Here is a 14,410-nt window from a genome sequence, read left to right as displayed (position 1 = left end):
ACGACCTGCGGATACGCGTCCGCAGCATACTCTCTGCCAACCGCAACATTGCCACAGCCACCGGGGGAGGTCCTGAATCACCCATCAAGTTGACCCCCTGGGAAGAAATCTGTGCCTCCACCATCGGAATGGAGAGCATAGAGGGAGTCGGAGGGATGGAGAAAGGAGTGCAGACATCCGAAGATTCAGGTAGGTGGGCCAGATAAAACAATGCCAAATCCACAAAGTCCATCCATGTGAAGTACCATGTGTCCACATAGTGCAACAGAAACACATGTCCAGGAGAACGTCCACACACATCGGCCTGATAGCGCACGTTAAAACCCACAATAAATACATAAATAATTAAAAACCCCTAAAACATGCACTACACGTGCAGCAGGCACACCCTAACTGCAGGCTGCCAAACAACTGCACCCTCACTCCACACACAAATGAAAGCACCTCCAAGGGCCCGACCCAAATCACCCTCAGGTACCACCCCAATGCATGTGATACAATGCCATTCCAATTCCCACAGACCCATCAATAACCCTCGCCCTCCTTTACTCCACCACAGGGTCCGATCCAAACGACGAGCATCAGGACACCCCTACCAGCACACCTGCAAAGAGGGCCAAGACCAACGGCCAAAGACCCTCCACCTCAGCTGCACGCATCAAGACACGGCAGCAGCACAAATCAGGTGGCAGCACAGAGGAGGGAACATCAACAGGCACCCCAGCAGCCAGCATGCCCACAACACCACCACCACAGGTCCCCCCAACGGATGCCACAGAAGGCACTGCCTCTGGTGGCAGCAGCACCATAGGTGACACCCCATTGATGGCAGCATGCTCCGACACAGAAGACGGGGATGTCGAAGTCAGATCCATCCATGACCTGTCCCAATCCCCCTGTCTGTCCCATCCCGTACAACATGAGGATACCACGCAGAGGCACCCACAAGACGACGACTGGCCATCCCCCACAAGCCCTGTGGCAAGGCAACATGAGGTCAACAGCCCCTCTGTGACACCCCCGCAAATGGCCATGGCCCAGCAGAGGCAACAGTCCCTCGACCAGTTAATCGTGCAACAGCAGCAACTGGCCACGCTCCTCAAGGACCATGCCGATGAATGTGGGGGCACTAAGGCAGACATAGAAACATCAACTGAGACACTTAGGGCAGAAATGGAGAGAGGTACAGAGACACTAAGGGCACAAATGGAGAGTAGCACCGAGAGCCTGGGAGTGCAAATGGAGAGAAGCACCGAGAGCCTGAGGGGGGAACTGCATGCGACGTCCAAGGACGTATGTGCCGAACTTGCCGCAGTGCGCCGTGTGCTCACTGAGCTCTCGCAAACCCTTAGGGACATGCATGGACGTGAGCAGGCAGAGACATCATCCGTTGCAAGTTCCGTCCAGGGCAGCCCCCAACGTAGATCTGGGAGGAACCTGCGCTCCACAGGCAGGGGTGCCCCTGATACCCGCAGAGGGGGCTTGCAATAGCGACTGCCCACTGACAATGAGCATCTTTGGACACTGGTGTTCGGGGGGGAGGTAGGAGGGTGGAGGGGGTGTGTTGGGCTCACTTGGGTGGCGGGTCGATAGGGTGTACAACATGATATCACATATGCCATAAACAGTGCACGATCAACCAATGAGATGTGTGGACATTGATCTTTGTGTACTAGGCCATCATAGGCGTACAGTCCATATTGTGCATGTCCCAGACACACACAGTGCCACGAGTCCCGTGTCCATGTATCAGCCACCAGGCGTGAGTGCTAGAAGCATACATCAATGAGATGCTGACGAATGTCACGGCCCTCCGGTGCCTCGCAGACTCCTTGAGGTGCTGCCACATCCCCACCCTCATCATGACCATCATCAGGTGCTTGCAGTTCTGCGTCAGGGGGCATGGGCACATTTCTACGTACGCACATGTTGTGGAGCATGACACATGCCATCACCATCTTTGCAACCTTCTCATGGCGGTACAGGAGTGCCCCGCCAGACCTGCTGAGGCAGCGGAAACGACCCTTCAGTAGGCCGAATGCCTGTTCAATGACTACACGGGTACGTGAGTGGGCATGGTTGTAGTCCTCCTCATGCTGGTCCCGTGGGTTCCGGACTGGTGTGAGGAGCCATCTCTTCAGTGGATATCCAGCATCACCTGTATGTGGACGATAAACGTATGATGTGGAATGCCATTGCTACGTACGCACACCCCCCCCCTTCCTGCCAGGTCATTGCCGAATCACATACCCCACATTATCATGCATGTAATGAGACTCACCGAGTAGCCAGGATCTGTTCCCTGCGTGTCGCTCCATGTAGCGTGGTATTGTAGAGTTCCTCAAGACCATAGAATCATGGGTTGATCCAGGGAATCTGGCACAACAATGTGTAATGATCCTGTTGGAGTCACACACCATTTGTACATTCAGAGAATGAAATTGTTTTCGGTTGCGGTACTGGGCCTCCATGGCATGTGGGACGACCAATTCCACATGGGTGCAGTCGATGGCACCAATGCAACCCGGTATGCCGGCAAGTGCATGGAATCCCACTTTTGTGTTGGTAATTTCCTGCTCCGAGCGTGGTAGAGAGATGTAGTCGTCTGCGTGCTGCAGGAGGGCATCGAGCACTTGCAATAGTGTCCGTGAGAACAGTGGCTGAGAAATGCCATGCAACTGTCCGACTGTGTGCTGGTAGGTGCCTGTGGCCAGGAAGTGGAGTACAGACACCACCTTCAGTAGGGGTGGGATGGCGGTTGGGCTATCTATCATGCTGACAAGGTCAGCCTGTGTCATGTCCACAATGGCGGCTATGGTGTCCCGGTCCAGACGGTAGAGGGTGTGGATCTGCTCATCAGTGAGGTTGAACGGATGTGCTCGGAGGCATGGGATTGCGGGCTGCCTGCGTGGTGGTAGTGGCTGTGCTGGCGGCCCTTGCTGGCCCTGCCTTGCCCTCCTCCTCCTCCTGCGTCTCCTCCGTACGGCCGGTTGTAGTTGGTGTTCGTCTTCTTCTTGGAGTTGGAGTACTTGCAGTGCTATCAGGTCCCCCAGGGCCAACATCGCGAGTCCTGCCGGTAGCATTTCGGTGTGGTTGTGGGAAGAGACTGGCTGTGCAATTTATGTGTTTTCAGGCTGTATGGCCTCCACCTGTGGTGATTCATTCCACCTGTGCAAACTGCTCTCCCCTTTGGCCGAGCACGTCCCGCACACAACGCTGCAATTCGGGGAATGGCATCTTGCTATTGCAATCATGTATTTGTACCCGATGGCCGTGTAACATTGGTTGATATGTTCATTCTGCTGTGGTCCCATTGTTTCACATACTATCTGTGCAGTCGCGAACAGACTTGTGAAGGGTCAGTGGAACGTAGTACTCGAGTAACGGTGGACCCTCATGCATCACTGTACCGAGTTGCAACGACGGGCGGGGCGTCCCATTTGTGGGTGAAGGCAGTTGCCATTTTCACACACAGCCGCACTAGATGGATTAATTAGTGATTTCAAACGGCCACAGATGCCTCTTCGACGTGATGTTGCAAATGAGGAATTCGAAGGGCGGCGCTTTCGGTTTTCAGCTAGCGGCGAGGAAATGCCCACAGGTCTGACTGCAAATATAACGTACTATTGTTCAATGTCCTTGGGACAGGGGCCATGGCGAGGATGCAATGATTGATATGAATGGTTTGGGATGCGCAATAGCGACGTGGGCGATGAGGCCGGACGTTCCCAAATACATGTTACTTCACTACACTGGAATTACGGGCTGGGGCACTGTGGATTTTGCAGGCTGCATAACGCACAGACTCAATGGATATTTCTAATGTTATGTGAGTATATATTCAGGAGTTTTAATCCCGGGATGAGGGAATGATGAATGGATGCATGGGCAGGTGATTTGATACAGAGTTTGCCATGTACAGGGCTTCTTGGAATCTATCCGCCTCCCCTACGCTATGTGATGCAGGGCTGCCATAGTGGGACCATCGTCTATCTGGCCTTGTTGAGCCCTCCCTGTCTCGACGCGCCCTCAGACACTTGTGTCCATGCACGTTACCAATCCCATCTGATGGATTCTGTTTTGACAGACGCATGCACAGGTACACTCGTTTGTGATGGTGTTTACACCTCGATATAGATAGTTATGAGTCGCAAGTGGTTTTTGGGTGGTGATGAACCTTTGGAGTGGGCTAGCATGCATATGGCTGTGGATTTAGTGTGATCATTGAAGTGAGTTGTTCGAATGTAGTTCTGATGGCCATTCTGTTCTTTTTCTTTTCTTTTGGTTGACAGGTATCTCCTCCCCTTTTGCCACTGCCATCTGTATGCCACTCCTGCAGATGGCTTTTACTCCCGACACCTGCTGCTTCGTGTTAATCAGTGGAGCTGCATTACGATCTTATGGGACGATCGCCAATGGGCCACATGCCCTTACGCAGTACTGGTGGCTCGGAGCAACATTTCGGCCTTTCAGCTGGACTAGTGCCTCCCCATTGGGACGGCCCTGCGGTTCTGTGCGCTTCCATGTTGCCTTTTCGTACGTGAATGTGGCTCTGTGTACCATGATGGAACAGGGCGTCACACAAGTAGTGGCTTGTCATTTCTTGCGGATGCAGCCCACAATGGTGAAATGTGTTTTGGAGTTCATGGCCTGATGGCTGTATGGGCTTGGTGATTTTGTTGTGCATTAAATTTCTATTCTGATTTGGCCCGTGTAGCGTTCTTCTTTGCAAGTGATGTGGCATATTCCTATTTGGGGAGCGATGTATTGTGAGGAGATCTGCATTGGGTTCCAGCTTCGGAGTTTAGTAGCGTGGTACTGTACTGGGCGCGTTTGCCTACGAAGCCCGTGAGGTCAGGGATGGGGGCTGCCAATATGACTGTTTGAATGTTGTCATGCTCAGGGGCGGGGGATTGGGTTTTGTGTAACAGATGCCGGTCAGCCAGGTGGACTGGTGGAATGATGTGATTTTCGGAATATTGCTGGTCACAGGTGCCTGTGTTTGCGTGCGTTTCTTGGTGGGGGACTGTGGTCATGTCCATTGGGATGGCTTCTGTATTCGTGCCATCTGTGCCCTGCAGCTCCCATTGGCCCCTGTTGTGTTTCTTTTGTTCGTTGGCATGCATGGGTGACTTGTACATTTCAATGGTTGCATTGTGACTTCATTGCACCTACGGGGAGTTGTACTTTGTGGGCAGGGAGCGGTGTACAGGCACTCAGTGGGGCCGTTTACGGTTGATTCGCGATGCCGTACTTCTCACCATGGCGGAATGGTACATTCCGCCATGCTTGATGGCGTTAGGTACATGTCCGCTAGGGTCGGAATTAGCGTACCCTTGCGCCATGGTGGTGTTTACGGTTTGGCATGGCGCGCGCGCGCGTGCTTGGTGCAGTTAGCGTTGGCGTTCACTACGGTGTCGCTAATGGCTTCTTACTTTGCGGTGACGGGTCATAGTCGCACCGAGCGCTATTCGATGGCGGTATTGCATTTCCGCCATCGTTTTCCGAATTCCGCCAGGGTCGTAATGAGGGCCATTGAGAGAGTCGACACACACCTTGCCCTACCAGTCTGGAAAGTTGAAAACCTATAACAAGAGGGCCTTGGGGAATGGTTGCAAGCAGCAGTACAGGGTGCTGCTTTACGTCGCTCCTGGAATGGGGCAGTTTCTTCCCTTTTTGTCAAAAAGACAGTTTGAATAAAGATGCTTTTCTTTCAATTGCAGCTCTTAGAATGGGTTGAGACGTAGGTATTTTCGTTTATTTGGAAATGCTGGGTAATGATGGTCGGTGCTACCTACACTAGGCTGGTTCAACCATGATGTGGGGCTAAATTTACCTGTACATATTGCCCCTGGAATTGTTTATAAACTGCATGCACAAGGTGTCATGGGGTTAAATAGTGACTGGGCATAGTGTGGTAAAGCGTTAATAAGGGTGAGCCAGCAAGCACCCTTTTCTCATGAGTGGAACAAGTGATGTGCAAAAAAACCTGCTAAGTGAACAACACTTAAAATGGGAAATGCAGAAAAGAATTGGAGAATAAACCACATATTTATGGAAAGTGTATTTAAATCATTCTTACTGGGGTTTTCTGCAGCGTTGCCCTTCTCGGTTCCTGGAGCTGCGCAGTCCTGAAATGAAACTTAGCAGCGGGGCTTGGTGCCGGTGAACTGAAGATAAGAAGCCAGCAATAAAGCCATGGGGAAGTTAACTCTGATTGAAATAGGAGATCACTTCCCCCATGGCGTATTGTTGCTTCTTCACTTCACTCCTGTGGCGCCAGCCCGGGAATGACTTAGCTGCTCCTGCAAGAGTCAGACTCGGGGCTATGGTCCGGGCAGCAGGGATGTTTATCCAGGACCCTAGCACATACCACTCAACCCTTTACAAAACGTGCTCCGCTTTGAGTGCAAACTATAGTAATTAATGGCATGTTCTGGAGATGGCAAAACAGTTACATTTATCTGAGCATGGGGGCAATGGGGGCTCCCAAAACAACGAGCCTAGTTGCTCTCTGACTCGCTCAGTCATCTGATACCGAATGAAATTTGTCTTTTGGAGTAAACCGAAAAAAAAGCTTTTGTTCAAGTATCCTGCCTATAAAATAAAACGTATGACTTGCATTGCAGCAGTTCACTGCAGCGCCTGATATCCCTTCCTGTGAGGGCCAGAGCCCTTGCAAGCAAGGGCAAACTGTAAAACGAGCTGGGTGTTGATGTTATCTGTAGTAGATCAGAGCACTCCCCTGCTCGTTTTCAAAGTGAGCATTTTTTGGCTTACTGCACAAAAACCCAGACTCATTTAAAAGTGGAAAAGGTCGCTTTAATGTGACAGGCCAAAGCTTACAATCAAACGCTTAACTGGCTCCATGGCCTAACAAACTAAAGAAATATTTTAACAACCAATTAAATAAATTAAACATTTTCATTTTCATTTTCCCCCAACAATTAAATAATTAAATAACCCAATTCCTTCCTAATGATCCCTTGGATCCTACCGTCTCCTTGCCCCTTTTCCAGGCGTCCCGCTTTCTCCCAGGGGCCATGCCCCTCCAGGCTCAATACCTGTTCCCCCGGGGTGACCTGCTTGTGCAAACAGCGCCACCCCATCCTTTCCCGTGTCATTCCCCCATTGTGCTTCCCTCCCCCCACATCAAAAGGGGCCATGCCCCCGGCACCAGAAAAACCCTCCCCCGAGGAGTTCTTTCTGCCCCCCCCCAAACTTTTCTACCTCAAACTATTTACCCAGTCTCCCAGCCCAGAACCTAAGAAGAGCCACACCCGTATCCCTTACCAGATCATTTTCCCCAGCAAGACTAATCCCCCCCATCTGGAGGCCCATAGCTTTCCCTCACCCCAGCCAACCTAGGAAGCAACTAATCCCATCCTAGCCCCCCAAACCCGGATATCTTACCACAACATCTTTATAGTTGCACCCCAGTTGCCTGCCAACAACCCTTTTCCCAACTTCTTTCCCCGCCCACTTAACCCTAGAATGTCCCAAAAACCAGATTTTTGACATCTGACCGGACCCCCTAGGAGCATCTGAAAAAGAAATTACAAAATCACTTACAAATGAACAACATCCTAATAAATGCAACACTCCTGCTACCTACTGAAAAAATTCTATAAAGACATTCCGTTTGCCCCGGTCCCTGACATACCCTTTGTATCTCCCTTACTCCCAGCGTCCCAACCTTTTCACCTACTCCTCTTAATAGCCCAGCCTGCTACTTTCAGATGCTGCACCCCTCCTAAATGAATGAGTTCCAAACCTCCTAACCTTTCCCACACCCCTAGTAACACCTCCTCAGTACCCTATCCTTTCTGGCCATCTCCTTAACCCTCTCCGGAAACACCTCAGGTCTTCTCCTACCGTCCCCCTATATTTCGCCCCCTTTCACCTAACCTTTAAACAATACACCTAAACCCACTTAGACCCCCTTTTTCCTCTAAACTATTACCCGCCTGCTCCCCCTTGACCCCCCACCTTCCATCACCTTATTAATATTGGCCCTGCGTTGCCCCCTCCTGCACCGGGGGCCCACGTGCACCCCCGTCCATGCAGGCCCTTTACTTTATTGCTCCTCTCGCCACTGCACCAGGGGCCAAACCTGCACCCCCGTCCATGCAGTCCCTTCCTTATAACTAATTTTCAAGATCCTTGCGTCCACTACCACCTGTTTCCCACCTGCACCAGGGGCCCTAGTGCACCCCCGTCCATGCAGGCCCCTTTTCTGCCTTACTCCTCTCCACCGCTGCACCAGGGGCCAAACCTGTGCCCCCGTCCATGCAGTCCATTCCATATAAATTCCTTTTCCAGCACCTTGCTTCGTTGCTCCACTTCTTTCCCCCAGCTGCACCAGGGGCCCTAGTGCACCCCCGTCCATGCAGACCCAGCTCAACACTTCCCCTTGCTGCACCAGAGGCGCTCCCGCACCTCCGTCCATGCAGCCTGAAGCTTACTCACCTTGTCGTGCGGAAAGAGTGAGGGCTTCGCCACCGTCGTCCATGCCCCCCAAACGACGGCCACCACCCCTTTAACAATTTCCACAGTTACATCCCCCCTGCGGCCCTCCCCTACCTACGCTTCTTCCTCCTCACCCCCTTTAAGTCGCCCCCAAAAACCTTTCATCAAACCTTGTGCCCCCCCTCCTTTTACGTTAAACTGAGCCCGACCTACCAGCACACCCCAATTTACCTGGCATGCGGTCCTTCCCCCCCACTTCCTTGCCCCGCTCCTCGCCCTGACCCACTGTCCCCTGCCTGAAAACAATCTGTAACTGGATGCCGACCCGCACACCTGCTGCACTCGTGTTTAAATTTGCACATCCACCTCGTGCAGCCTTCTTTATTGAACGCCCAACATGCTGTCGAGGGCTTTCCTTTGCCTCCTCCCTCCACCCCCTCATGGGCGGGGCGACCAAGAAAGGGCCGGTAAGGCACAGGCAGCCCACTTGCTGTGTGCAATGTCGGGGCAGGCCTCGTTGGAGCCATCCATTGCAGCCAAAGATCCATGTCTATCTCCCCCCAGACCGCCTGACTGTCCTCCGCCATTCTCGCTCTGAATTCCTCATCATAGCGTACCCAGGCAAAACCCCCAAAACCCGTGAAAGCCTTCCTAATTACGTCCATATATTTAAGCAGGGCCATGCAACGCTCCGGGAATTTTTCACAGTACACACTGGCATAAATGATAAACGCCGACGTCCAATTCTCAATAGTCACCGGGACCCTTGGGCGTGAAGCCAGTTCCCTCTCTTCCTCCTTAGACCCCTCCTTTGCTCTCACTTCCCTATGGAGCAATTTAAAGACATCCACAAATTCCCCTGCCTGAATCTTCTCCCTGGTCGCTGCCATCAAGTGCGCCCCCAATGGTTTTGTTATCCCCATGTATGGCCATTTTTCTCCTTTCTTTTCACTTCACACTCCTTATCTTTTCCGGCTTGCACTTCGAGCACCAATGGCTCCACCACCTTGTCCGTTTGGACCTCCACTGAGCAAATGCTCTTTTCAACCCCCTCAGCTCCAATGGCCTGCACACCAACTTCCTTCCTTACACCTTGAAAACCAGCCCGTTCCTCCCCTGTCCACCTATTTGTAACCCCTCTCTGCCATGCAGATGACCATTCCCTTTCCCGCTCACCTCTTTCCACACCTGCCACCTGCGGCCTGGCGTCCACACCGGTGCTCCTCCTCTCCATTCTTAGACGGCTCCTACTGCGGGGACAAAACATGTCAGCACACTCACCCAGCCAATAGTTCCCTTGACCCCTTTCACCCCGACCACCCTGCACTTCCCTTTCCCTATCCCACCTTGAACTTCTTCTCTCCTCCCCCCTTTCCCTTTCCGCCCTGTAATCTTCCAATTCCCATTGCCCCACATATTCCTCCCAACCAACTTCATCACCCCTTAAATACCATTGTGGATGCGAGCTCATGCCCGAGATGAATTGATGATCTTCTTGCGAGCCCGGGGCGTCCGCCCCGCCACTCCTTTGACGTCTTCTCAGCGGGGTTGTGGGAACCCCTGCCTGGTCCTCTTCTCTCGGGCGAGGCGTTCCGACCTCCACCCTGGAATCCTCATTGCTAGGGGCTGTGCTGCGCCCTCTAGGCTCTCCTTGCGTTGACCGAGGAGGGGCCGTACTGAAACCCTCAACCTCCACCTGACCAGCGGGGGCTGCGCAGCGCCCTCCGCCCTCACTCCTCCTACCCGGGGGGGCCGTTCCGCGCCCCACTCTACCCTCCTCAATTGAAGGGGACCTCTCCCTCCTTCTCCCACCTGCACTCTTCTGCAGGTATTTACCCCCTCGTCCCCTCTGCCCTGACACCCCCTTCTGTGCCCCATCCCTGCCCCTACTGTTGTTCCCTCGAGCCTCACCCTCTTGAGCATTCCCATCTTCCCTAGGGCTATCATTCCCTTCCTCCCTCCCTGGCTGCCCACCCGACATCATTTCTCCCCCGTCCGCCCTCCTGTCTATCTCCCTCCTCATTTTCCTGCCCCTGGATTCCCAAACCTCCCCCCTCCCCGCCATAGGGGTGCAAGCCACCACTGCCGTGAGCGCCCCATCAGCTGCAGCTCTACGCTGCGGTCTACCCCCCCTTATCTCCCCCTCACCCGTGACCTCCCCCACCGCCCCCTCCAACTGGGCCTTCGATGCCCTGCTGATGATTTCCAGGGCCTCCCTCAGAGCCCTAGCATCAACCAGCCCCTTCTTGCTAACCCCTTGGCCCACCATCGTGCACTACTAATCTGAGAGCGCACTAAACTTTGCCCTGACGCTCACTAGCTAAATACGCCCCCGAGCCGGTACCTTTTTTATTTATTTACCCCCTAAAATTACCCTAACCTTGCTGGGCCCCTTCCCTAGACCAGAAATAGCCCCCCGGACCCACAAGAACCCGAAAACTGAGCTCACAGGCTCAAAATTGGTAGCAGGAAAGCCGTGGACACTGCCCCCTATCGGCTCCTATGGGGAACCGCACTGTGACTGCTGTCTCTCATACACGGGCCCTTTAAAAGCCACACAGCAGAGTGAAAAGAAAAACAGAGCGTTCCCTTTAAGGGGACCACGCTGCCTCACCGTGTCTGACAGAAGCTACTGTGCTGTGCACTGAGTAGCTCAAAAGAATGCTAATGGCCCTTGTGCAAACAAGAGAGGGAGCTCTGCTAATGAGGAACCCCGGCCCACACCTGACTAATGAGGCGTGCCACTGGTGGAGAAACAAGAAAGCCGCTAAACCCAGGGCTCCGTGACAGAGCAGACACCCTGGAGCAATACTGCTGGGAATTCCACAGCGCTGCCAGGCACGGGCTGGAGATCTCGCCGGCAGCCCCCACTCCCCTGGCAATAACTAAAGGGCCTGATAACAAAGCAAGCCCAGGAAGAAAACAAAACACTTCAAATATTAAAACCTGGAGCCCCCGCCAACCACGCACTAACCTAAAGGACCCCAAAAAGGGCCACCTACATAACTAAGGTAAGAACTGGAAGTACCTTATGTACGGTACCTCCGGAAAAATAATTTTTTATATAATTTCTTTTTTTTTTTTTATTTTTTTTTTATAATTAAACGCTGACTGCCTAACCCCTCTTTTAAACTACCTACTCCTCCTCACCTCCACAAAAAAGCCCCTACACGTGCCAAATCAGGGAAGGTTCGGGAGCAGGCGACAGGACTACACAATCATCAAGTCCTAACCGTCGCCTTATTTGCACTCAGGGCACAAGGAAATGCAGGCGTGGCACACAGCTCTGAAACGAACCTCTGTTCAAATAGAAGCTTGGAGACAACACTTACCAGTCCAGCTTTGCATGCATACTCTGCTCAGTGAGCCTCTCGTGCTGGCTGGTGGTCTGGACCTGTAGCTGTTATCTCGGACAGTTGGGGATGGGTTAAACAGCAGCATTTGGCTGTTTTTTGGTGAATCCCAAAGCAGAGCCCATATTTGCCACCACTGTCTTCAGCGCAGGTCGCGCTACTGAAGCAGCCCAGGCACACAGCCTCAAAGCTTAGGTGCCAGAAATGCCACTGCACGTGTTGCAGACTTTACTCTGTGTGCCGTCAATTGTGCACCCAACTGCAAAATCAGGGGAAGGCTTCACAGCAGGCCCCACGGTACACCGGTATAGATCAGACAACGGTTATTATTTGTAAATTAAATGTTTGATGGTATCTATACCAGTATACCGGTGTACCGTTACACCCCTAATGGGTAATTACCAGTTCTGGCAGGGTTGAAATGCCCCAGTAATTGCCCATTGCCGGGTGCTGGAAAAGAAACGACTATGGCAGCAGCCGTGCCAGTAATTACCGGCACAGCTACTGCCATAGTCGTAATGAGGCCTTAGCTGCCGATCATTGAGCGAGTCAGAGGGCCTCATTACAATGAGGGCGGCCCGAGACTGAACGGTGCCGGTAAGGGACCGGCACCTTTCATTCCGGGCCGCCACATTACGAGGTCTGCAGCGGGTCCCGCTCTGGACGCCTGGCCAGACCAGACGTGCAGAGCGGGACCCGCTAGCACACCAGGATGCTAACAACAGGCCTGTTATTAAAGGGACCATTGTTAGCATCCTCCCCATTCCCATTGAGCCCTATGGGGGCTCAAATGAGAATGGGGATGTACCGGGTCGGGGTCCAGCGAAAGTGAATTATCGGGCCCTCCAAGGTCGGAATGGCCCGGTAAGTCCCCTTTTGCAGGACCCGGACGCGAGTTTGGGGGTAGTCATGCCGCTAAAAACGGCATGGCTACCTCCAAACTCGTAATGAGGCCCAGAGACTCGTGGCAAACCAAAATAGTCCCTGCGATAGCATTCCGAGCAAGAAGGGAGCCCTGTTGATTCTTGATGCACTCCTTTGCACTCCCAACCCACTGACCCTGTTTTGCTGGTCCCCTCTCACCCACCGTGAAGCTCAGGGATGAGGATGAGGACTCGGAGGACTGATACCTGTACACTGGGGCCTGGCTCACTTGTTGCGGGGCGGACACATTGGGTGCTTCCTTGGTGCCATTCTACCGCCCGTTCCTCCTTGGCAGCTGCCTGAGCATTGTCTCTCCCTCACTCCTCTGATGGACACGGACCCCTACTTCGATTCATCTTTTTTATGCTGCCTGCCTGGGGTACGCTCCTTTGTCTGAAAGGATGTCTACGAAACATCCAAATCTGCCAAGGGGGAGCATTGTCTTTGCCCTGATGCACAGCAACAGACGGGTCAAGGGCAGAAAATCGGACCTTCCTATCATCACCCAGGTGTATGCAGAGGCGGCCACGGACCCTGGGTGCTCTGCTCCAATCACCAGGTCTGATCTCCAGTCGTGGTTGGGCGATAAGCATTTGGGGAGTTGACTCAGAAGTTAGCTGATGTTGACAAGAAGGTGACTGTCACTGAGTCTCGTATTGATTACCTGGAGAACAGGGACTGCGATTCAGCCTATGAACTCTCCCAGCGGGCCTATAGAGTGGTGAAGCTTGATTAACACAATGCCTCACTTTGCCCTCTCAAGCGCCCCGGGTGAAGGAACAACAGGGTTGAAGGCTGCTTAAATCGTCTGCTTGGTCCAAGGTCATCTGATCCAGGAGTCTAAGAGGGCTGCTCAGCTCAGAGGTCGCCCCCTGGGGCCGACGTATGATGGTTCCCCAATGATTGTGAGCACTAGAACATTTGGACTCTATTGAAGGTCATCCCTTGCTGAGGCATCTCTGCAATGAGGCCAGTCAGGTCAATCGGCCACTGACTTTGGCAAAGGGGCCCCTAGAATCTGTTCCCTCGTTTGTCATGATTGCTGTTGTGCTGTGCATGCGATTTGATTCCCTTTTGATTGGGGTGCCACCAGGGGAGAAACTGCACCGTGGCTACCCTAAAGCCCAGCGGGCATTGGAGGAACTTTGGGCTTTTCTGGTTGTGGGTTATGATTTGGGAAGCGTTCTTTGGGTTGGTTATAGGTGGGTTGAGGTTTTGTTTGTTTGCATTTTTGGTTTTGTGTCATGGAGGACATATGGTACTAGGTTTCAAAGCAAGGGGGTAGAATGGTTATCACTTGATGACTTTATGCTTGCTCATCCTGGGGTGGATTTAAAGCTTTTTCCTTGGATGGTTTGACTTAATGGTTTAAAATATCATCCCTCAATGTGCATGCAGTGTCTGAACTCTCCGGCCAAGAAGAGATCCGTGTTGTGTAGGCTCCAGACATCCGAGGTCCACATGGTTATGCTCTAGGAAACTCTCCTGCTGCACCAGGATGAAAGTAGGCTACACAGCAGGATGTTTCCATGGTAGTACTTTGCTTCACCTGTGGCTATGAGTAGGAGAGGGTGGCAATTATGATCACTAGGTGTACCCCTTTCATTGGTGGGAGGGTTCTGAGAGATCCTGCTGGTCAGTTCCTTCTCCTGAACTCCTCATGA

The 14,410-nt window shown here is 52.7% G+C and overlaps 1 protein-coding gene across 7 annotated transcripts in view; it reads right to left on the bottom strand.

The window, feature by feature from the left end:
* LOC138472418 (uncharacterized) overlaps positions 1–14,410 on the bottom strand; it is a 1,989,442-nt gene that overhangs the window by 1,671,957 nt on the left and 303,075 nt on the right. For 2 of the 7 annotated variants that reach the window (XM_069610567.1, XM_069610566.1), the window contains exon 1: positions 9,646–9,730. The exons of the other annotated variants lie outside the window; for them this stretch is intronic. Coding sequence is in view for 1 of the 2 variants with exons in the window: in XM_069610566.1 (XP_069466667.1) it covers positions 9,646–9,703 (58 nt within the window). In the remaining variant the exon portion in view is untranslated. Of the gene's footprint in view, positions 1–9,645; positions 9,731–14,410 lie in introns of those variants that run through there. 7 annotated transcript variants of the gene reach the window in all.

Source organism: Ambystoma mexicanum, chromosome 8, assembly GCF_040938575.1.
Source record: "Ambystoma mexicanum isolate Mex_15411 chromosome 8, UKY_AmexF1_1, whole genome shotgun sequence".
In the NCBI taxonomy this organism is placed as follows: domain Eukaryota; kingdom Metazoa; phylum Chordata; class Amphibia; order Caudata; family Ambystomatidae; genus Ambystoma; species Ambystoma mexicanum.
This window is presented reverse-complemented; position numbering and strand designations above follow the sequence as displayed.